The 25,393-nt window shown below is 42.1% G+C and overlaps 1 protein-coding gene across 1 annotated transcript in view; it reads right to left on the bottom strand.

Annotated features, from left to right (window-relative positions):
- Positions 1 to 25,393, bottom strand: part of LOC309553697 (uncharacterized protein) — an 83,490-nt gene that overhangs the window by 41,141 nt on the left and 16,956 nt on the right. Inside the window, exons 4-11 of the mRNA XM_082255069.1 lie at positions 19,249 to 19,423; positions 15,225 to 15,336; positions 13,540 to 13,646; positions 10,891 to 11,017; positions 6,905 to 7,025; positions 5,563 to 5,648; positions 4,365 to 4,510; positions 243 to 302 (exon numbers count right to left, since the gene is read on the bottom strand). Of these exons, the coding sequence (XP_082111195.1) occupies positions 243 to 302; positions 4,365 to 4,510; positions 5,563 to 5,648; positions 6,905 to 7,025; positions 10,891 to 11,017; positions 13,540 to 13,646; positions 15,225 to 15,336; positions 19,249 to 19,423 (934 nt within the window). The remainder of the gene's footprint in view (positions 1 to 242; positions 303 to 4,364; positions 4,511 to 5,562; positions 5,649 to 6,904; positions 7,026 to 10,890; positions 11,018 to 13,539; positions 13,647 to 15,224; positions 15,337 to 19,248; positions 19,424 to 25,393) is intronic.

Raw genomic sequence — 25,393 nt, forward strand, 5'->3', positions numbered from 1 at the left:
CTCCCTGTGCCCGAATGGGTTTCCTCTGGGTATTCCGGTTTCCTCCAAAGACATGCTGGTAGGTTAATTGAATCCTGTCTAAATTAGCCCTACTATGTGTATGTATGAATGTGAGTTATGGACCTTAGTTGGTAAGCTCCTTGAGGATAGGGACTGATGTGAATGTACAATGTATATGTAAAGTGCTGCGTAAATTGACAGCGCTATACAAGTACCTGAAATAAATAAATAAATATTCATACCTCCATTTTATCCTTGGCTGCTTTTGCAATAAAGTCCACATTGATGCCACCAATTACCACCTGGAAAGGTATGAGACAATATTAGTATATCAACTTTGCAAAATAGTTCCCATTCTTTATCATTTACTTTTGGTTTGAGTTATTTTTACTGTTGTATTTTACTGTGAACACACCTCACAAAGTTAGAGGCAGATTCTCTTTTAAATCATAGGCCCTTACTATTTAGCTCAGCTGTTGAACCATTCTCTAGATAGATAAATAATACCCCTAATCTTTAACCACTTAAGCCCCGGAAGATTTTACCCCCTTCCTGACCAGGGGGTATTTTGCGATTCGGCACTGCGTGACTTTAACGGACAATTGCGCGGTCGTGCGACGCTGTACCTAAACAAATTTGGCGTCCTTTTTTTCCCACAAACAGAGCTTTCTTTTGGCGGTATTTGATCACCTGTGCGATTTTTTGATCACGCGCTATAAACAAAAAAAGAGCGTAAATTTTGCAAAAATAGCAATATTTTTCCCTTTTTTTTTATATGAAATTCCTCCAAAAAAAATGTAAAAATCAAAATTTTTTAACATTTTCGGCCAATTTGTTTTATGCTACCTATGTTTGGTAAAAAAAAATTGCAAAAAGCGTATTTTGATTAGTTTGCGCAAAAGTTATTGCGTTTACTAACTAAGGGAAAGATTTTTGTCATTTTTGTTGTTTTTTTTTTTAACGCGTAATGGCGGCGATCTGCGATTTTTTTTGCGGTACTGCGACATTGCGGCGGACAGATCGGACCCTTGACTGACATTTTTGACACTTTTGGGGTTACCAGTGACATTTCTACAGTAATCAGTGCTATATAAATGCACTGTTACTGTAAAAATACACTGGTAGTGAAGGGGTTAACTTTATTTGAGAGGGAGGGGCTGTGTGTGTCCCTAGGGGCGTGATTCTAACTGTGATTGGCTGTGGCTTCAGCTGTATGCAGAGTGATCAACGGATCTACATAGTAGATCCATATGATCATCTCTCATACAGAGGGGAGAATGACAGGCAGCTTGTTTAAACAAGCTGCCTGACTTTCTCCCTCTCCCCCGCCGATCGCAGAGTGGCCGGAGGACATCGGGTCCGCCGGTCACACGCGCGGGGGGGTTCGTGACCACGCGGGAGCGGGAGCGCGCCTCCGGCGGCGCGCGCTCGCTCCCTAGACCCTCACGAGCTAGTGACGTAGCCCTACGTCACTTTGCCTGAGAGGGGCTGACCGCCGCCGTAGATAGTCGTGCGGCGGTCGGCAAGTGGTTAAGGCATTAAAAAAGGCAACACAAGAATGCATGCAGCTCTTTTTACAGGGGATATTTTAATCTTTACATCAAGTCCAGCCTCTGGTATGTTAGTCATTAAGGACATTTTTTAATAATTTCAAGACATTATCCGAATATAATTATATTTTTATATAGACTATATAGAATATATTTTTCTAAAAGTGAAATATTGCCTCTAAATTTGGAAAATCCACGTTGGATGTTGTGAAAAATTGGATATCTACTTCTTTTTACATTTTAACTAGCCAGTCTATTACTTACCTGGGCATAAAATAGGTAAAGAACCTGCATCATTCTATTACTTAAATTAACCCACTCTCTTTGCCAAGATTCATAAAGAATTGGAAACGTAGATGAATTTGCCCATTTCCCTGTTTGTGAGATGTCCTATATTTAAAATGATATCCTTTGGGAAACGACTTTATCCTTTACATACAATTCAATTTTTGGTTAAACATTCAGACATCAATGCTCTTAACAGAGCTTTAAACTCTTATTTATAGAAATAAAATAATAATAATAATAATTGCAACAACAAACAAATCTATATCTCCCAAAGAGCTAAGGAGGAGCAGGTATACCAAATATAAGATCATATAATTTAACGTGTCTGCTTAGATTAGGCATTGACTGGCTGCTAGGAAGATCTGCTTATACTAATAATGATTTAGAGTCAGAATATGTACCCCCTTATAATCTACCAATGATTCTACACAGTAAATTTAATGACCTCCAAATCTACAACATACGTAGTTTGTTAAATTCATTGCTTGGCGCTTAGTAAGAAAACTTGGAGTTCCACCTACTATTTCTAACCAATTAAAGTATAACTAAAGGCAAAATATTTTTTTTTGTTTGGATAGAGTGGAGAGGGATTAAAACGATTGTTGGTTTTTTTTGCTGTCTGTGCTGTGCCCCTGTTAAGGAGATTCACCCTCTATTTGTCCTGTTTATCATTATAATTACCATTATCATTGAAAGCAAAATTAAAAAAATCCCAAATTTTGGGTTGTCCCCAGAAAAGTAATAGAGGGGAAATCTTCCAATGGGGACAATAGTTCTGGTAACCTGGGGGTCCCCAAGGAATTCCCCTAATTTGCTGGGATTTTCTCTCACTTTTAGGTACAATCCTTCATTACTCTATCCAAAATGAAAAAAAAAAAAAATTTTGCCTAACGTTCTACTTCAAAGTTGGAAAACAATCTCAAGTTTTTCACAAATATGAGCGGTGAGGATTGCGAACTTTGGAATTCAAAAGGACTTATAAAGATAGTAACCTAACTCACCTCACCTAAAAAATGCTTTAATCCATAGAAAAACCCCTTTCAGCTCTCCTTTATCGATAAGGCTATAGAGCATAGAGCCTACTCAATATCCGATTTGTATAAACCTTTGCAAATTCGCACATCAAAATCTCAGAGAACTGCTCTCTTAAAAAACTGGCACAAGGATGTTCCAGGGGGAATCTACAAGAAAAAATCTTGGTAGGATATCTCAGGACTTGTCATCTTATTATAAGTGAAAATTTGATGGAAGTTGGAAAGAGTTTAAGCTTATACACAAAGCCTTTATACCTTTTCCATTTATTAAGTCAGATCCCTCTATCTCTTTATGCTCCTGTTGTGGATTTTATCAACCCTGGCTCTATTACCGCTTCTGGGAATGTCCAAAGATATTAATATTTTGGGACCAAGTCTTAAATTATATATATGGGATCACTTCAATATGCATAGATAAAAATACGCTGCTATGCTTTTTTGGTGATACACCTGAGAGTCTTAACAAAGCAGATTAATCTCTCATTTTTTCAATGGTCATGGATAAGTCTAATCTTAGCAGGAAAGGTGATCCTGAAATGGCGGACAGTTTCCGCTCCGCCAAAAATATCTATAGTGAAAAAAGATCAGAACCTTGAAGCATTAATGTATATTGAGAAACTAGACACTTTGACTGAATCCTTTGGTCCAACTGCATGCTTTTTTAAACAATGGCAACTCTTCATAGAAAGAACTCTCTCTAACTCTGAGATTTCACAACTTATGTCAATAGTTCGTTATACCGAATGGTCAACAAATTAATCCTTACAAACTCATTGGGCAGACTAAAAAAACAATAATAAAAAAAAAAAAAAAACCTGGATAAATATATGCCCCCTGGATTATACTATTTTATGGCCTTCTCTGGAGCTGATTTGGTAACTTTTCAATACCTTGCACATTAAGTCTTATCCATATTTATAAATGTGGACAACAGTTTTCCTCTTTGCTTTACTTTGACTTTAATATTATTCTTTTATGATCTCTCCCCCTTCAGATAGAAATATACTTAATAGTGAGATTAAGCTCAGTTAGATATTTATTTTCCTAGGTTAAGGGCATAAAATTCATTCACGCTTTTTATCTAGCAACCTAGCTATTTAGGTATTTAAAATTCCATGCTGGCATAATTTTTCTCCCTTATTGATTACTTACTAACACCCCAATATTGCATTTCCTATGTCTTGCGATGTTAAAAATAAAAAAAAATCTTGTGATCTAGATTTTCTTTTAAGTTTTCTTTTCTTTTTTTTTTCTCTCTCCCTCTCTCTCTCATATTTATTATTTATTTCTTCTTTACTTTATTTTTCCATATACTATTACATTATATGCTTTAGATATATTCTCTCTTTATATTTTTGGTCTTGATATTTTCTGAATTTTTTGATTTTGGTATGGTTAATTGAAATTAATAAAAATGTATTTAAAATAAAAAATCATTGGCTACTGCAGGCTACTTTAAAAAAGGTACATTCATAATGCAGAGATGACTCACCGGCCTAGAATCCTGATTTGCATCATCCTTCTGTCTCTCCCACTGTCGGGATTCTTTCTTTGTGCCTCCTTTCGGTTTCCGGATCTTGCAGAGGGCTGCAGCAATACGACTTCCCACCTTGGCATTATTCTTTACAAGTGCAATATCTTTGCAAGGGATAAGAAAATATTTCTGCCAATAATCTATCCCTCTCTCTTCAATCTATGTGCCAGCTTTCATCAGAGCCTTTTACACAGGTGTTTTGATTCATGACCGAGTCGCTAAGTGATTGTAAAGTCTAGTGTTTTCTTTTTTTTAAAATAACAAACATGTTATACATACCTCCTCTGTGCAGTGGTTTTGCACAGGGCAGCCCAGATCCTCCTCTTCTGGGGTCCCTCTCGGTGCTCCTGGCTCCTTCCTCCTGTTAAATGTCCCCACAGCAAGCAGCTTGCTATGGGGCACATAAGCCGAGCTGCAGCTGTGTGTGTCCATTCAGACACGGAGCGGCTGTTTGGCCCCGCCCTTCTCTCTCCTGATTGGCTAACTAACTTTGGCTGACTGCAGCGGGAGCCAATGGCGCCACTGATGTGTCTCAGCCAATCAGGAGGGAAAGTCCTGGATGGTTGATGGACTCATGGACATCACTGGAAAGAGATGGGGCTCAGATATGTATTAGGGGGTGCTCGGGTGGCTGCTACACAAAGAAGGCTTTTTATCTTAATGCATAGGACCATTTGGACCAAATTATGTTTGATGCACCTGGAATGTATTAGCTGATTTAAACTAAGAGTTTAATTAAACTTCAAATTAAAAAAAGGTTTGTGTGAGGTTTAGGGTTATGAGGAGGGGTTTTACATAAGGAGATTACACTCAGAGTCGAGAGCTCTGCGCTGAAAGCTAAAGGTGTGCTCTTCTTCTAACTCAAGGCATATGTCTACTGTGGGACCAACAGTGACTCACTGAAAGTGGAAGTGCCATACAGCCAACCCTTTCTGGCTCAGGCTCTGCTCCATCTGCAACACAATACAATCTCCAGGTGTCCTATCCCATAAGTGAGTTTTTAATACCAGAAGTTTGCAATACCTAGCTATTAGAGAGAGCACCTATAAATCAGGCAGAGAAGCCACACTCATAAGAAGAGGACATGGTATTAGTCTGAAATCATAATAAAATTATTATTGGGCAAATGTAAACCATATAAGCCAAGAAAGGATACTAGATTCCAGTGATCTTCCTCCAGTTAACTCATCCACTCTCTGTAGAACAAAAGGTGTCACATCTTTTCCTCTGATACCCTGTAGCCTAAATATTGTAAAAAAATATATAAAAAGGAGGAAAAACAAAACAATTCAAAATGCCTTTTAAAGTAGAAGTAAAGCCAAAGTTTTTTTTGGCTATGCTTCTTCTATGGATCAAAGAAGTGCAGTCAGTTCTGCACTCCTGTGACCCTTTTTCAGCCAACAGCGGGCAGAATCTTGTTGTCGGCTGATGTCACAGAGCCAGTCCGGCCTCTGGAAAGTTCCTGACCTTATGGGCGGGATTCACCCAGAAGCTCAGATTGGCACCTGACTCAATGATCCATCGAGTGCCTGAGCCAGCCCTTCTCCAACAACTGGAGGAACAGAGCAGAGAACCGCAGGCTGACAGTTACGGCTGTCTGCTCAGAGTGAAGGGGAGACCTGAGCGATCAGTGGTGTTTGATTGCTCAGTTCTCAGTGCAGTGGCCGGTGGGGGACAGATGCAGCATTGGACTGATGCTGCATCCACCTAGAGAGTATAAGCGTTTTTTTTTTTTTTTTTCAGAAAGCCATACTTCTCTTTAAAAGTGGTTGTAAAGACACAAGGTTTTTTTTTACCTTCATGCATTCTGTGCATGAAAGTAAAAAACCTTCTGTGTGCTGCTCCCCCCACAGTTTCCCCAATACTCACCTGAGCCCTCTCTTGATTCAGCTATGATTTTCTCTGTCTTGAAGACACAATAGGGAGTGAGAGGGAATCCCCTCCTAGACAGCAGTTCCCTGTGGAAGAGATTCCCTCACTTCCTTTTCCTATGAGGATCATAAATTTGGATTTCCCATCACGTTCTGTGACAAAGGTCACCAACACAAATAGGAAAGGCAAATATACCCAGCAAGGACACAGACTGCAATAAAAACCTGACATGGGTTCTAAACCTTACTCACTCTAGCCAAAATTTTACATCTTGGACTTGAGATACACTTTAACAAAGCAAGTCCACCCCAAACTAATAAAACAATTCAGAAAAGATGACAATGGACTGAAACTGCCTCCTATAGCAGGGACAACAGCTTTGAGATATCTCAAGCTTCCAGCTCTTCCTATCTGTGTGGTCATTATGGGAGTTCTCTCCTCCTTTATTCAACCTATCGTACAGTACATACTATCCAGCAGGATGAGTGAGACTGAGGAAGGCTGCGAGGAGATCTGGAGTCACTCCAGCAACTATTGAAAGCATCAGTATCAGTCTGTGACCAAATTCTCATTTTACATGTAGTGGCATATTAAAAATCAAAAAGGAGACACAGGATGATACGGACCTGGTTTCTTTCAGTGCTTGCTGAATGGCTTCTTCTATTATCTCTCCAGAGGCAGCATGCTCAGGAGGGATGGGAACGGCGATGAGGACCCCGCTGCCCAGTCTGAGCTCTAGGGAATGAGCTGTAGGTAGAAGGTATGAAGTAAATATTCAGGTAAATGGCATCAAATGGCATAATCAAGCAGGTGACAAAAGAAAGATGTTTTTATTTTCTGACAAAGGACATACAGCAAATAGCTGGGGTATTCATTCTCACACCACTGCCAATCAGCTTCTTTTTAAAGCGGAGTTCCGGGCACAGATGTAATTTTTTAATACACATACCCCCGGGACAGTCAGGGCTAGTACATTCCACAATGGCTAGCCTCTGATCTGTCCCGGTTCGCACTTACCTTTTAGAAGAAATACTTACTTATAAAATTTCTTCCACAGCGTTTCCATCTCTCTTGTGGGAAGCTGAAGCCGGCGCGGTCCTCTTCTGTGTCTTCTTCCGCGTCTTCTTGTCCCAGAATGCGCCGCACCGGCCCCTCTCGTCACTTCCGGCGTCGGCCGGAAATGACGAGCGGGGCCGGTTCCATCGCATTGATTCCTGGGAGCTGTGACGTCCAGCTCCCAGGAATCATAGCGAGGCAGGAAGTGACGGGGTGAGCCGCGGCTCCGAGGGAGGAAGTACTCTGAGGTGAGTATCTTCGATCTTCAATTGCAAGGTAAGTAAACAAAAAAAAAAAAATAATAACTATCCAATTCCTTTTCAGGTGAGGCATACCTAGCGGAGGGGCACAAAAAAAAAATATAGTTTTTGTGCCCGGAACTCCGCTTTAAAGAGGAGATCTAGGCACCTTCAGAAAAAAATTTAATTCAGCCGCTACAAATCCTGTAGCTGCGGACTTTTAACATTAGGAAACTTACCTGTCCAGGGATCCCGCGGTGTCTTCACCCCAGCCGATTTTTCATCAGCTCTCAGATGCTGCCACCGCCATTGCTTATAAGTGAAACCAGCAGTGAAGCTTTGCGGTTTCACAGCCGCTTCCCTACTGTGCATGCAAGAAGCGCACTGCGCTCTGTAAATGGAGCGGCAGCAGGGGAAGGAGGGTGCCAAGTTTACCAGCTGTTTTGATCCAGAATTGACTGGATATCAAAATGTGAAAATTTGGCATGTTATAGCACCCAGAAAGATTTACTTTTTATATGGAATCCTGGAAAACAGCAGTGCACTTCCAGTGGCTAGGCACTTCTAGAGCCTCTTAGCTATATTTCTGCAGAGTGAGATCTACAGCACTGCTGCCTCTGACTGCTAGATTTGGAGATGTCACTACTGTGCTGCTCACAGTTCTCCTTGCTGTAGAGGAAGCTGCAACTGAAAACCTGCAGTGCAAGGATCTCCCTGCTTCTGCTTTATCCATTCTGTGCACCCATGCTCCCTTCAGCTCTCCTGCTGCTTCTTGATTGTTCCTTCACTAATCATTGGATTAACAGTCAACAGAGGAGCATCTCTGACATAAGAAAGCAAATCCCTGCCTTTACAAAGATGACACCTCCACACAGAATCACAGTACAGAACAAGGCATCCACAAGGTAGATCAGCAATGGGGAAATAACCTGCTGCAGGCAGGCTTCCCGCAATACTGGTAGCTAGTCTTTTGCTCTCTTCCTGTCTTTTTTGGGTACCACTTCCTTAAAGTGGTTGTACACCCTTACACAATACCCAGTGAAATGACTGGCCTCAGGTAACAAACAGGGATAAAACAAATTCTCCTACACAGGTTGTACCTGTTTATCTGCAGTCTTTTTTTCTCTACATCCATTCCAAGTCCAGAATTTATAAAGCTTGTCTGAGCTTTCACAAAGCAAGGGACAGAGAGCTGAAATTACACACTGCAGAGGTCAGTGAGGAGAGCTCAGAGGGCTGATTGGAGGGAAGGGACCTATCCCAGATCCTTTTTTAAGTTGCGCCATACCGAGCCACATGGTGCTGTGGCACCATGTGGTTTGGCACTTGTAAAAAATGCACTGTGTTTGCCAATGTGCAGAGGTACAATTAAGAATCAAACAGGATCCGGACTTCCACTAGAAGAACATTTTACTGACTGGACCTCCATTAATTTTCATTCAATACCCCTGCTATAGAGGGATATGCTTTGTTCATATTTCATGTCTGAGGTTTGCAACCACTTTAAAGGAGAGGGAAAAAATTTGGGGGAGCATACCCATGTATTTCCAAAGCTGCTGCAGCTATGAACCAAAAGACATGTATATTAAAAAAGAATAGCGCGCAAATGCAAAAGAAATTACTACCAAATCTGAAGAGAGTCCATAAATAAAAATGGGGGTTTGGTCCCACCATATGGCCATATCGTGCTCAAGCCCACTACTGCGTCAAAGTACCCATTATCAGTGGATCCTACACTATCCATGAAAAAGAGATGAATCCAGCCTTTCTAACCCTTGGAGATAATACTCCTTGCTGGGAAAAATGTGCAAATGCACTACAGGGGACTCCTCCTATATCCACTTGATGGTGGACACTGATTGAGTACAGGTGCGTGTGGGGGGTGGGGAGGGCTGCTCAACCTCGATAGTCTGGTCAGACCGAATACATAATAAACAGGCAAAAAATTTGGGGGAGCATACCCATGTATTTCCAAAGCTGCTGCAGCTATGAACCAAAAGACATGTATATTAAAAAAGAATAGCGCGCAAATGCAAAAGAAATTACTACCAAATCTGAAGAGAGTCCATAAATAAAAATGGGGGTTTGGTCCCACCATATGGCCATATCGTGGTCAAGCCCACTACTGCGTCAAAGTACCCCATTATCTCCTATATCCACTTGATGGTGGACATCATACATGGGTATGCTCCCCCAAATTTTTTGCCTGTTTATTATGTATTCGGTCTGACCAGACTATCGAGGTTGAGCAGCCCTCCCCACCCCCCACACGCACCTGTACTCAATCAGTGTCCACCATCAAGTGGATATAGGAGGAGTCCCCTGTAGTGCATTTGCACATTTTTCCCAGCAAGGAGTATTATCTCCAAGGGTTAAAAAGGCTGGATTCATCTCTTTTTCATGGATAGTGTAGGACCCACTGATAATGGGGTACTTTGACGCAGTAGTGGGCTTGAGCACGATATGGCCATATGGTGGGACCAAACCCCCATTTTTATTTATGGATTCTCTTCAGATTTGGTAGTAATTTCTTTTGCATTTGCGCGCTATTCTTTTTTAATATACATGTCTTTTGGTTCATAGCTGCAGCAGCTTTGGAAATACATAGGTATGCTCCCCCAAATTTTTTGCCTGTTTATTATGTATTCGGTCTGACCAGACTATCGAGGTTGAGCAGCCCTCCCCACCCCCCACACGCACCTGTACTCAATCAGTGTCCACCATCAAGTGGATATAGGAGGAGTCCCCTGTAGTGCATTTGCACATTTTTCCCAGCAAGGAGTATTATCTCCAAGGGTTAGAAAGGCTGGATTCATCTCTTTTTCATGGATAGTGTAGGACCCACTGATAATGGGGTACTTTGACGCAGTAGTGGGCTTGAGCACGATATGGCCATATGGTGGGACCAAACCCCCATTTTTATTTATGGACTCTCTTCAGATTTGGTAGTAATTTCTTTTGCATTTGCGCGCTATTCTTTTTTAATATACACTTTAAAGGAGAACAAAAATAAAATTTCCTGACCTCGGCAAGGTGGTTGGTATAGTTCTCTGAAAACATTTTCATGCTGTCATTTTGTAACTGTCCTTACTATTAGCTTTGGAAAAAGCATCCAGTATTTTTTAAATCTTGTTAAAGGATTTCCTGTTGCTGTGGTGAGATAATGATGTGTGGACAGCAGGATAAAGAGAATAATCCATCCCTGTTAGTCTCATCACTATCTCCTCATGACCAATGACCTGATGGCAGCAGAGGTATCTTTTCATACAACAGAAAGAATGTGAACTTTTTGAGTGTAAAGAAATGTTTGGACTTACCAATAAGTCTTGCAGCCTCTTCCTCATTGCAAACATTATACGGAGCCTGGCAGCCGCTGCGTGGGGTGAAAAAAGCCGGAAAGTCTCTGGATTCCCCAAAAGTGGAAACACAAACCCCTTCTGTTTCCTATCAATAAATTCAAAGGAGCAAAACTGATATTCTGCACTTTATTTGGATCAAAAAGCAGAAGAAAACATAAGTTTTGTTTTTTTTTCTTATACTTTGCTACAGAGGGGGTCCTGACTCCACTTCTTTTTTTTTTTTTCTTGTGCACTACAGCTCTATGGCTCTATGCCCTTCATGCTGCATGCAGCGTCATTAAGCCTCAGTAGCCGCTTACTATCATAACCAGCTATCATTTTGAAGCACCTCCCCCTGTAGTTATCAGAATTACAGGGGTGACATAATGATGAAGCCAAAGCAGCCAATGGGCTTTGATATTGGTCCAAAAACCACAGTGGCCTCACCCACAGCTTGTACTACACAAACTTCTGGGACATCAGCAAGGTGTCCCAAGCACTAAACCCTATTTAGATTCGCACTGTCCCTGTAATAGGGCCCACCCAGTGCAGCCTTCACAGTTAGTATATGGAGGTACTGAAATAGGCAGGCAACAGAAAGGATAGCGCTATCTGGGGGAACAATGACCACTATGCCTGCATGCTGCATGCCGTCACACCAGGGCAGTTTTGTACCACCTTGCTACAACTGCTCAAGTGGCCATCAACCCTCGTACATCTGGACCCACCGGCCTGGTACTGTATTGGCTTTTAATGACTAAAGGTTTTAACGCCATTGTTTGCCAATAAACTGTATTGGGACTTTCCATTGGTCTTCACCATTCATAAGGATATAGTGGTGGTCATATCCTTCATGTCATATCATATCCTTCCCCCCAGATAGCGCTGTCCTTTCTGATGTCTGCAAACGTCTGGGACATGTAGTCCCTGCGTTGTTGTTGCTCCCTGTCCACCACCATACCACAGGAAGGAGAAGAATGGGACTGGAACTGTCATGTGATCACTATATCACTATTCTAAAAAATAATATTTAGCTATAAAGTTAAGATAAATAAATCCGGATAATAAATAAATTGACAGGGGTAGGGAGCTAAAGGAAACAATTACACTGAGGCCTAGAGTTCTGCTTTAGGACCTTCTTGTACTAGGAGTTCCTCTCCTCTTTGATGCAAATTTACAAAAAGTGGAGCGAAGGTCGGTGCCTAGATTGTTTGAACATTCACAGTTGTGCTCCTTTAAAGGATTATCTAAATCTAAGCACAGTAGGAGATGTTGGGGTTAAATTTACTAAAACTGGAGAGTGGAAAATCTGGTACAGCTGTGCATGGTAGCCAATTCAGCTCGTTCAATTAAGCTTTGACCAAAGAAAACTGGAAGCTGATTGGTTTCTACGCACAGCTATGCCAGATTTTGAACTCTCCAATTTTAGTAAATCAACCCCATTGATCGATTCAGTTGTAAAACATTAAATATGCTTAAAGTCTATCTAAGCCCAAGGACAGAAACATAATATATTGCAGTTTTCCAATCCTTACATGCGGTGGCTGCATTGGTTTTCCTTTCACAGAATTTTTTCCCTTTATTTTTACCTGGTGATCCTGTCAGTAATACTTCCTGTCCTAGGATGACAGAATTCACTTGCTGCATTATATCTATGGTACAATAGTGTTATCCCCCCAGACTGTTCACCTGATTTGCACTACAAACACTTTCCCTCTTTTCTCATCTCCATCATATAAAGAGGTGTCCTGGCAATTTGTCGAAGATAACTAAGAAGGCCGATAAAATTATTTAATATTTCAGGTCAGTGCACAGGAAGTTATAAGGCACAACATTTTAGTTACAATTAACAGGTACACTTTTGTACTTGCAAAGAGCCTGAAAAAAACAAATGAAGCCACAATATCTAAGGAACGAAATGCTGCAATATACTTTAGGGTTGGCCATAGACAGAGCAAATTTCATTCCTGCAACCACGGGTCCCCGTCGTGAGAACACAGTGATTATTGCTAGCGTCTATAACAGATGGTAGCAATAATTGCATGTAAAATCTGGCAGGCTGGTTGTATCCAAGTTGATCGATCCATCAACTTGGGTACATTCAGCCTGCTCATATATGGCTCGAATCTAGGCTGATTCCCACTAAACCGGCCGAGCTTCAAACAGTTTATGGCCGGCTTTACATTCTTGTTCTTGGCTTAGATACACTTAAACAAGAACAGTGAAATAGATTATCTATAAGGAGCTACATTGGTTCAGATTCTTTCATAAATTCCTCTTTCGTCTGCTAAAAAGTAGCCCTGCAACAGATAAAAACCTGCCCAAGACCACTTTTTAACTGTGCATCTGTATGAATTGAAGATTTGTCTCATCTTCTGTGCTAAAAACCAGATCTAGGCACATCTGTCTCAGTTTGTTTCCCCGGATTCCAGATTTAGAAGACACAAATACACACTAAAACTGTTGCCATAGGGGGCAGTGAAAATGGCTACCTAGGACAGCAAGTACCCCCAGCATGGCCCTGGTCTCATGAAATCCATTACCATGGCAATCTTCCACCATTTCCCCAATCTATTTTCTTTAAATACAGATCTGCAAATTTAGTTTAACTTTCAAAGCTTCACTTACCAGATATTCCAGGGTGCGGCCAATGTCCAGAATGGATTTCACTCCAGCAGATATCACGGCTACTGGTGTCCTCCCAAGCTCAGTCAAGTCTGCGCTGACATCCATGGCTAAAACAATATGAGATTACAGTTATGCAGAACTATGAGGAAAAAAAATATCTTGCACTACTTTCAAACAATATACTGTATTTTTAAATATAGCTACTATAAATGCATGTATCTGTCTTCATTTTAGCTTCCTATAAATGCTGGCTGCCAGTCTTTAACATGGTAATAACAACCTCTCTAAAGATGTGCGAAATAAAAAATTTTAATTTTGTTTCCCTTTTTCCTTAACTCCCATTGCTAGACTGAATTTTTTCCAGCTTATAAAAGCTAACATTGAAAACTAGTGATGTTACTGTGAGCTGAACAAGAAAGAGAAAATTAGACAACAAAAACAGTAATATGTGGCAAAAGTGAAAAGAAAAAGAACCATATCCAGTTCATGACATAAAGTGAAGCAAACACTTTTCTAGGTGGTCATGTGTACTGGGCCATTCAGCTCAAAAAAACTTTTGGCACCTAGTATCTGTGGAATGCTGGACAGGTATATTAGGTATGTGTCATTTGCAGAGACGTTCAAATGCCATGTTGCCTTGGCGCCATACTAAAATGCCACATTTTGCCCATTTTTCTGTGAAATGCCATATCTTGCCGATTTTCGGGAAAATGCCACATTTTGTGCCATATTTTGCCTTATTTGGGCCAAGTTTCAAGAAAAAAATAGAAATATTCTAATATTCTTAAAGTGGGACAGTAATATTTGTCAGCAATGTCTTCATATAGAAATATGAAAATGTAAAACCACCTTACACTGTGTATTCCATGTGCTTGTCTGTGAGAGAGACTCACAGACTGTCATTGGCAGACTTCCGTATTGTTTGTGTATTGGGAGGGAATGTGAATTGTGCCTGTCTCATTGTTAAATGTTAATGCCTTAAAATAAACTTATTATGGGATGTATATGTGGATTGGCTGCTAAGGGGGAGGGGAGATTGTCCCACAGTGTATATCTTTGTGTACACTGTATGTAAAAATCCATTAGCAGGGGGGAGGACCATAGGGAAATGTGTATATATATATATCAGCTCCCTTTCCCACGTCCTTCATACCAAGCTGAAGTGTATTACTGAAGTCATTGCTCGTGTTTTACATTTTCGTGTTTTCCTAATTCAATATGCCTAAAGTTGCTATTTCAAACGTAACCCTTTTCAAAAAGTGGATTAATGGTGACAGCAATTTCGCTGTGGAAGGTGGGAAGATATTCTGCAAGTTGTGCACGAAAATTAAAAATGCTAAATCGAAGTACATCCTCAGCGACCGTCGTCTCAATTTCTCTATGGAGAGCATATGCGCTCACGTAAAATTATACTATAATTAAAAAACTAAAATTGTTGTAAATACCTGTAAATAGTAATAAAGTAGTTAATATGATTCAAGTTGCACGATTTAATATCCCTTTTACGATAGGAAGGGGGGTGGAAAGTTGAAAAATAAATGCCATATTTGGCCAAAATAAGTGTCATATTGCCACACTTTTTAGTGCCACATTTCGTAAAAATAAATGCTACATTTTGAAGGTCTCTGGTCATTAGATACAATTTGGTATACAGTACATAACATGAATATGAACAAAGTATTTACTGTTCTCTCCATCACGGTGTACTCCCCCTATCCCGCCGGTCACAAACACAGAGATCCCTGCCTGATGGGCTGCTATCATCGTCCCAGACACAGTGCTCCCACCAGAGAGGCCCTGGTAAAAGAAAAAATGGAAATTATGTTTTTAGAATATATATTTTTAAACTTTATTAATAAAAAAACAAATTTACAAAAACTGTTTACTTATGCATTTGTTCAAAGGTCATGATAACACATTTTAAATTTCAGCTAAAATAATATTTCTATCTGAAATCTATCTTTTTAATGAATTGCCATATGACAGCTGAAATAAAAAATCAGACTTTGAGTTGAAGTGCCTGCTTTCTAAGATAACAACTGTGGAGGAGGAGGCAGGACACTAAGGCCTCTTTCACGCGGCCGCTCCAGTTTTTTTGTCCGCTGCGGCACTTTCTTTTTTTTAAGGACACGGGTGACACTTGTGTCATCCGCTCCGTATGTCCGCATATCATCCCATCCGTTTGCGGATGATATACGGACATAATGTTAGTCTATGGGGATTACAGATGTCAGCGGATGACACCGCTGACATCCGATTTTGCATCAGTTCTTTTAACGGAGTAAAAATAGGGTTCCTTTCCAAAAAACAGAACAGAACTGAAAGGACGCAAATCGGATGTCAGCGGATGCTCATCCGCTGACATCCGCAATCCCATTGACAAGCATTATGTCCGTATATCACCCGCAAACGGATGGGGTGATATACGGACATACAGAACGTCCGTGTGAAAGAGCCCTGAGGGTTTAGGCAGATTATCAGAGTATGTGAATTACTTTACAATTCTTCTCAAAAGTAAAACTGCTTTTGTATTTCTGTTGTAGTTAATGTATATACAGTATTTTGCAAACTGTCTAGATCTAACATCTTCAATTGATCTCCAGTCCAGCTTTTTTAACTAAAATGACTGCTACTCCACAGCAGTTGTGATTTTAAAGTTTTCTTGTGCACTGCCCATAGGTGAAACCTGGTACTGCAACAAAACTATGCTAGGCCGGATCACAGTCAGGTATATGAGGAGGTGATGTCATGGCTCCCTCTTATACCAGTTGACATTGGGTTAATTGGTGGCAGAGCGAGTGCTGGAGAAAACAGTACAAAGTGTTTGTGGGATGGTTTTGCACAGATGCTGACACTTTGGGGTTTATTTACTAAAGCTAGAGAGGGCAAAATTAGCCACAATTCTGCAGAGAAACCAATCAGCTTCTAATGTCTAAAACCCAAAAGCTAATTGGTTTCTCTGCAGAATTGTAACTAGTTTTGCCCTCTCTAGCTTTAATAAATAAACCCCTTTGTCTTAAATGGCAACAAAGATAAAATACACTCGAAACTGAGAAATGCCTGCAACACCATATTATATACAAAAAATGACAAGCTTTACTAGGGCTCAAGCACATGGGCACATTTGCCTGTATAGCACAAACACTCTGCATAATTCGGTGCCTGGGATGTCCTGGTGCTTCATACAGCCCCCCATAGACATAAATAGGTGAATGCAGCTGTATGCAGCTATGCACTGCTGCTTGTGCAAACTCACACTGCCTATGTTCAGGACATTATGTCAGTATGCAAGAGCCACTTTACGCAAGTAGCGGTGTGTAGCTGTGTGCAGTTGCGTTCACACATCCATGTTAAAACCACTTCTGGACCGGAAGGATTTAGCCCCTTAATGACCAGGCCATTTTTTGCAATACAGCACTACAATACTTTAACTGACAATTGCTCGGTCGTGTGACGCTGTGCCCTAATAAAATTGATGTCCTTTTTTCCCCACAAATAGAGCTTTTTTTTTGGTGGTATTTGATCACCCGTGCAATTTTTATTTTTTGCGCTGTAAACAAAAAATGAGCGACAATTCTGAAAAAAAAACAATATTTTTTACTTTCTGCTATATAACATTCCCAATAAAAAAAAAAAATTAAAAATAAACATTTTTCATCATTTTAGGCCAATTTGTATTCTGCTACATATTTTTGGTAAAAAAAATCCCAATAAGTGTATATTGATTGGTTTGCGCAAAAGTTATCGCGTCTACAAACTATGGGAAAGATTTACATAATTTTTATTTATTTATTTATTTACTAGTAATTGCAGCGATCAGCGATTTTTAATGGGACTGCAACATTGTGGTGGACAGATCGGACACCTAACTGACATTTTTGACACTTTTGGGGGGACCAGTGACATTACTACAGTAATCAGTATTATAAATATGCACTGTTACTGTACTAATGACACTGGCAGGGAAGGGGATATCACCAAGGGTGATCAAAGGGTTAAATGTGTCCCTAGGGGGTGCTTTCCAACTGTGTGTAGGATGGGCTTGTTGCATGAACACACAGACCTGTGTTCCTTAATAAGAGGAACACAGGATCCCTGTGTTCATAACTGATAGAACAGCGGTCTGCCATGTTTACAACAGCAGACCGCCGTTCTGTCTCCCTGGGGAGCGATCGCAGGTGCCCAGCGGTAATAGATGGGTGTACACAGCACCAGGACATCCTGGGCACCAAAGTAGGCAGAAGGTTTATGCCGTACGGCAAATGTGCTCATGTGTAAGAAGTCCTAAATGAGAGGAGCACTGCAGCAACAATGTGAGCAATTTAAAAACAAATGCATATGAACATGGCAGTCCACCAAATATAATAGCAATAGGAATCCTGTGCTGGCTTGACAGGTTCATAATAAATAGATGGATATATGCAAACATCCATTGCAAAATATTAAGAAAAGCACAGAGGCAGCAATAGTACAATCATAAGTTGCTGATGATCATATATAACAAATACCCAAAGATCATCCAAAATAAAAAAGCACATAAGCAGTACATATACAATAATTTGTTGCCAATAAAGGTAGTAATCACATTCCTAATGATATCACAAATACCCCATATAAAAGATGTAAGTGGTGCCCCACTGGTATGTGTACCAATGTGTCAGGACTGGTGAAGCTAAAGACTCCATGCGTAGGTAGGCAGCGCATTGCTTCATCAGGAGTGGACAAAATGGCTAAGTACCCTGTTTCCCTGAAAATAAGCCCTACCCCAAAAATAAGCCCTGGCTAAAAACGTTGTAAAAATATGTAATCCGTTTTGTAAAAAGATTATATAATGTGCAGTGTGTCTCCTTTTGTAACTTTTTTGTGAAAAATACCTTATTTACAGTGCCGCTGGGCTCTCACATAACCCGAGGTAGATCTTCTCCTCTCCTCCCAGTTGACGTCAGCGGCCCCTCACTCTGCAGTGCTCAAAGTGGAGAAGAAGAGCTCCGGTGGGTCATGTGAGCACCCAACGATGCTGTAAATAAGGTATTTTCCACTATAAATTTACAAAAGGAGACACACTGCACAGTCTATAATCTTTTTACAAAACGGATTACATAATAATTTTAAAATTTAATCAAGGTTTATTTTTGGGATTACAGGTTGTCCTAATGGTGACTCCTGAGCTGACAGGGGAAGAGAAGACAGGGGACACAGGGACTTTTTTAAAGACATTTTATTGTTTATTCCAGGTTTTTTTTAGAACAAAGTGAGGGGTAAATGACACTGTACAAGCACAGTGCTGTCTATCATGCCTTAAAGGATCAGGATTTTATTTTTTGTTAGGGCTACAGCCACTTTAAGATCGTCATGATGACATGACTGTTTTTGAATAAATGTAAATTATTGTACGTACCGTAAATAAATAAGATACCACCTGAAAATAAGACCTAGTGTGTTTTTTGTAGCTAAAATTAATATAAGACCCGGTCTTATTTTCAGGGAAGCACGGGTATGTACGTTTATAAATACATATTATAGGAAGAAACAAGGTTCTTTTTACATTTTTTTTCAAGATTAATACACATTTATCAAGTTCATCTGTTACATTAAAACTAAAACAAAAAAACACTGAACAAATCTTGCGATCCCAACTTAAAAATAAAAAAGCAGAATGTGTAAAGTTCCCTATACATATGACTTCATGTATGACAGCAGCTGGATTACCTGGCTGAGAACGTATGGCAGGTCTCTCCGTGACACTTTCATGCAGCCTTTGCTGGTTGCCAGGAACTTCAATTCTTCTTCACGGAGCCCAATATGAACTTTACCTTCTATGATACCCACCGTTGCTGGCACTGATCCATTCGACTGAACAATTTCTTCCACTTCATTGGCCATTCTGTAAGTTGCATAGCAGAAGGAGAGGGTGTAAAAAACTAGGCATTCTGAATAGTGAGTTTAACCTCTTTACCTCTGGCCACTGTGCCTCTACTGCGGCACAGTGGCTCGTTATCGTCCAGCGACGTAGACCTACGTCGCTGGACTCCTCCCCCTGTTTTCATAAACAGCGGGAGTCGGGCCAGGGGAGGAGCGGCGGCGATCGCCGCCGTTCTTCCCCGATCGTTGGGGAATCTAGTTTGGAGATCCGCCCGCCTGTGTAAACAGAGCGGGCGGATCTCCTAAGTGACAGGGAGTGGCAGATCGGAGTGTTAAGCATAGCTGAACATCCGATCTGTCCCTGACTCACTCAGTCACCTCCCCCCCCACACGTTAGTAAGCACCAGGCATACATTAACCCCTCCCTCTCCAATAAAATTAACCCCTTCCCTACCAGTGTCATTTTTACAGTAACAGTGCATATATATATAGCACTGATTACTGCAGTAATGTCACTGGTACCCCCAAAAGTGTCAAAAATGTCAGTCAAGGGTCCGATCTGTCCGCCGCAATGTCGCAGTCCCGCAAAAAAAAATCGCTGATCACCGCCATTACTCGTTAAAAAAAAAACCCACCAAAAATGACAGAAATCTTTCCCTTAGTTAGTAAACGCAATAACTTTTGCGCAAACCAATCAAAATATGCTTATTGTAATTTTTTTTTACCAAACATAGGTAGCAGAAAACAAATTGGCCAAAAATTTAAAAAAATGTGATTTTTACATATTTTTTGGGAGGAATTTCATATAAAAAAATGTTAAAAATATTGTTCTTTTTTCAAAATAAACGCTCTTTTTTTGCTTATAGCGCAAAAAGTAAAAATCGCACAGGTGATCAAATGCCACCAAAAGAAAGCTCTGTTTGTGGGAAAAAAAGGACGTAAATTTCATTTGGGTACGGCATCGCACGACCGCGCAATTGTCAGTTAAAGTTGCACAGCGCCGAATCGCAAAAAGTGGCCTGGACATAAGACAGCAAAATCCATGTTTTTTTCCATGAATCTGCTTCCAGCGATGGCAAACAATTAGGATTTCTTTTTATAAAAATTTGATGGAGAAATGTATCACCATTTGTGCAAAAGTCACTAATAATAACCTTGCAAATGTTTTTCATCTGTGCAAAATTATAGTTAAGTTTTCTTTCACATGTGAATATTCATTTGGTGAATCCTGTTTGTTTCATTTTTGGTAAATCAAATGTATTTTGAATTTTGTTGTTAACTATTATACACAATTCTAGTGTATAGATTTTACCATTGAATATAAGCAGTACTGGATGCAACATATTCTAAGAACATTCGATCAGAAGAGAAAATAGTCCAAGAACATTCTATTTTGCTCCATTTATACAAATGCTGCAGCCTAATACATTGTGTAAAAAGTTCCAAAAACGAATGAGTGAATGCTGGTTAATCTACACAGAGCAGATGTACATGGAGTTTCCCACATGGCATGGCTGATAGCACTGCGTGGGATTTCTGTACAGCGGAGGCAGAATATACAGAAATTTAGGCGCTCACTGGATTTCTGGCAAATCAACAGATATGTTTCTGTACTTCCAACTTTTTTAACCACTTGCCTACCACCCTATAGCTGATTTACTGCTACAGGGCAGCCGTTCTGTGCAGAATATTGGAAAGGGGGCTAAATTAGCCCCTCTTTCATATGGGATGGTGGAAGGGTTAAAACTGAAATAGAGCAGGGTTTTAGTTTAGTGAATGAGGTCCATAGCTCAGCTACTTTTCCCGCCAGGATGAGTTACCAGGCAGGTTTAGTGGGGTCTTTTAGATAAACAGGTAGTTGTCAGGCAGTTTAGTGGTTCTCTCAAGGGAATTAGCGAATGAGCCCCTCTCTCCGCCCGCTCACCTCAGCCTATGGGGTGGAGGTTACCTCAGGGAGAAGCATATTTAAGGGGCTTCCCGCCCCTCAGGGGCTCAATCTCCTCATACCTTTCATCTGGATTTCATCTGCGCTGTTTCCCTCATCCGGATTTCTTCTACTTCTGGTGCCTGTCGTTTGCCACTGCTCCTATGTCCCTTATTCGGCAGCTTTTGGAGCGTGCGGGTGAAGCGGGAGGAGAGGACTGGCTCCGGAGATGTCTGCAGCTGCCGAGGGATACGGAGGTAGCGGGCCCGTCGGGGAATATGCCTGTGTTGCCGGCGGAAGGAGTCGGTGGATCTACGGCCGAGTCGGAGTTCACCGCGGGTCAAGTGGTTTTGAATCCGCCGGATGTAGACGCCGGTCACCGGTCGGGTGACGTAGGCGGTGACGGGACTCTTCGGAGCGTTTCCGGGGCAGTCGGCCCCGAGAAGCGGAAGCGGACACCGAGACGAAGATTCTCTCCGGTGGATATGAGGCGCCAGGCCGGGCAGAGAGCAGAGAGCGCGGACCAAAGAGGACGTCCGGGAGCGGCCACATCGGGCCGTAGGAACGGATCGGTGGGATCAAGTTCATCTTCGGTGCCACCAGCTGGACGTCCGGTAGCGGCTGCATCGGATCGCGGGAGCGGAGCGACGGGGTCAAGATCTTCTGAGGCGCTGCTTGCGGGACGTCAGTCTGGAGGGAGGCCGCCCGCTGCTGATCAGGGTGCGCCCCTCCAGGTCAGGGATCAGATCTACTTTCCCTATCAAGAGGCACAGGCGGAGGCGTCCGAGCCGGAGGATCCACATCCCCCCAGAAGACAGGCTTTCCCGGGTGGTGAGTTCCCGGGAGTAACTAGCCCGGATACATTTTTTCAGTTATTTAGGGATTTCTGCCAGAATTTTCCCCTGTCCAAACCAGGGGAAGGGGTGCCGGAGGTTAGTGATGTCTGGGCGCCCCCTAGTGTGCAGAGTAGGAATAGCATCTTTGAAGCTGCAAAATCCCAAAATCTCCCCGAATCTGTAATGAAAGAGCCTATGACATGTACGGTGTCACCCCTGGGTATGCATTTACCGGACTCCTTAAAGGAACGGATATGGCAAGGGGCTTATATAGATTTGTTGTCCCTGCTGCCTTCTTCTAGGGAGTTTATGTCCAAGGGTGAGAAGGAGGAGGAGCATGATAGAAAGTGGTTTGTCCCTAAATCAATTTTCAATTGGATCCAAGCTTTCTGCATCTACTCTGCTATTTTGTGTGAGAAGTTTCCAGAGAGGAGCGTGGGTCTGTTTCACCACGTCGAGATCATTCTGGAAGCTTATAAGGGGTTCGGGGGGTGGCGTGGTATAACTACGATGTGGCCTTTAGGCAGAAAATGGCAGTGCATCCGGGTCTGTCTTGGGGTTCTAAGGATGTTGGACTTTGGCTGGATTTATTTCTTCCCCAGCGATCCTTTCAGCCCCGTGCAGCACCTGGTGCACAGGTGCCTCAGCCAGCAGCCCCCTCGGCTTACAAGCGAGGGATCTGCTTTGCATTTAATGACGCGCAGTGTCGATGGCCGGGTACTTGCAAATACCGGCACGAATGCGCATTTTGCGCCGGGGCTCACCCGGTGGCCAAATGTTTCAAGCGGATGGTGGGGGCTCAGCAGGGAGGTGTTCCAAAAGGCCCAAACGCCGGTGAGACTGGCAGAGCTGCTGCCGTGGCTCCAAGCATACCCCGACCGCTGGAAGGCGGATCTGCTAATTGATGGTTTTATTTTAGGATTCCGTCTTCCACTATTTTCGGGCCGGGGGTGCACGATTGTTAACAATCTGCCATCTGTTGTTGGTATGTCCCATGTAGTTTTGGATAAAATTAATAAAGAATTGGATGAAGGTAGGTTTGTGGGTCCCTTCTGTTCCCCCCCCCTTTCGATAACTTCAGAATATCCCCTGTAGGTATTGTTCCTAAAAAGGAACCGAATGATTCCTTAAACGACCAGATTGCTTTAGACAATGTATCTGTGCATTATTCTACGTTTGAAGATGCTTTGTGCATTGTTAAGGTTTGGGTAAGGGAGCTTTACTCGCAAAGGCGGACATCAAATCCGCTTTTCGTTTACTGCCTTTGCATCCTTCCTGTTTCAGCTCTCTGGGTATATTTTTTGAGGGACAATACTATTTTGACAGGTGTCTTCCTATGGGGTGTTCGCTTTCCTGCTATTATTTCGAGTGCTTTGCCACCTTTATGGAATGGGTGGTGAAGCAGGTGTCAGGTAAGTCCCAGATAATTCATTATCTGGATGACTTCCTGTTTTTTGGGGAAAGCGAACACCTCTGATTGTGAATTCATTCTTAATACTTTTTTCATGCTTTGTGAGAAATTTGGTATCCCATTGGCGGGTGAAAAGACGGTGGGGCCTTGCACCTGTATCGAGTTTTTAGGCATCACCGTGGACTCAAATCTGATGGAATTTCGGCTGCCTCAGGACAAGATTCGACGTCTGAGAGGTATGTTGTACCTGGTAATGCGAAAGAAAAAGGTATGTTTGCGAGAGATGCAGTTGCTTCTGGGGCTATTGGCCTTTGCCTCCAGGGTAATACCTGTGGGGAGGGCTTTTTCCAGGAGGCTGTACCTTTCGATATCGGGTTTGAAGTCCCCCTCGGCGCACGTTAGAGTGACACACGATATGAGGGAGGATCTGTTGGTGTGGCTACAGTTCCTGCTTAATTTTAACGGGAGAGCTGTTTGGCAGGAGGAGTTTGTTTTGGATTCGGATTTCATGCTCTTCACTGACGCTGCGGGCTCGGTGGGTTTCGCCGCAATTTGGCGGACTCACTGGTGCGCGGAGCGTTGGTGTGAGAGATGGAGACGATCCAAATTAATTAAAAACATTGTTTTACTGGAGCTATTTCCAATTGTGGTGGCGTTGGAGGTTTGGGGTGATTTCTTTAGAAACAGGCGTTTGTTGGTTAGTACGGATAACAAGGGTGTTCTGTACGCCATCAATTGCCTGTCGTCTAGGGCTCCGCCGGTCATTGCTTTGCTCCGGTACATGGTTTTCCAATGTTTAAAGCTGAATGTATGGATTAAGGCTACCCATGTTCCTGGGAAAAGCAATGACCTGGCGGATTCTTTATCTCGTTTCCAGGTTCAGAGATTCTTTCAGCTCCTCCCAGAGGCGGATTCTGTAGGCGTGCCTTGCCCGACTCACCTGTGGGATTTGGTTTAGAGCTGGTGATGGACAATGTACAGCATTCCTTGGCGCACAGCACCAATCGGCGTTTGCTGTGTGGCTGTCTTTTCTTGCTTCCGTGTACAGCCCTCGGGAGTCCTTCTCAGAGGAGTTGGTCCTGCTTTTTCTTAACTCGCTTTTTGAGAAGGGGTACTCCTGGTCACATATCAATAAACTGCTGGCAGGCGTTTCCTTCTTTGTCAAGTTGCGGGGTCATCCGGCTTGCGCATCTTTTTTCTCGGTGCAACAGGCAATGAAGGGTTACAGAAGGAGAACGGCTCATGCGGATTTGCGTCGCCCTATTACGTTGGACATTTTGCAAAGTCTATGTTCCGCAGTGTCGGGTATATGTTTTTCGACGTATGAAGCCATACTTTTCCGGGCAATTTTTTCCTTGCTGTTTTTTGCGACTTTGCGAATATCGGAAATTATCCCAGTGCGCGCTATTGCTGACTCGGGTCTTAAATTTACCAATGTTTGCTGTACAGCGGACAGAGTGAGTTTGTTTTTGGCCAAATCCAAAATGGATCAGAGGGGTTTGGGACATTGGTGCCATCTGAACAGGTTTAGGGGTTCTCCGGTTTGCCCGGTGATGCTGGTTTCAGACTATTTAAGGGTCAGGACAGGTGATAATGTATATTTCTTGATACATGCGAATGGTAAGACACTTACTAGATACCAATTTGATTTTGTGTTTCGGAAGTGTTTACAGTCGCTTGGTTTGGGTCAGTTGCGGTTCTCGTCCCATTCATTTTGGATCGGGGCTGCAACTGAGGCATCTAGGGCGGGTTTGGAGGTTGGATTGATTAAAAACATTGGTAGATGGAAATCAGATTGTTACACCTCTTATGTTCGTCCTA

Source organism: Pelophylax lessonae (genome assembly GCF_965119305.1).
Source record: "Pelophylax lessonae genome assembly, chromosome: 4".
Lineage (NCBI taxonomy): Eukaryota > Metazoa > Chordata > Amphibia > Anura > Ranidae > Pelophylax > Pelophylax lessonae.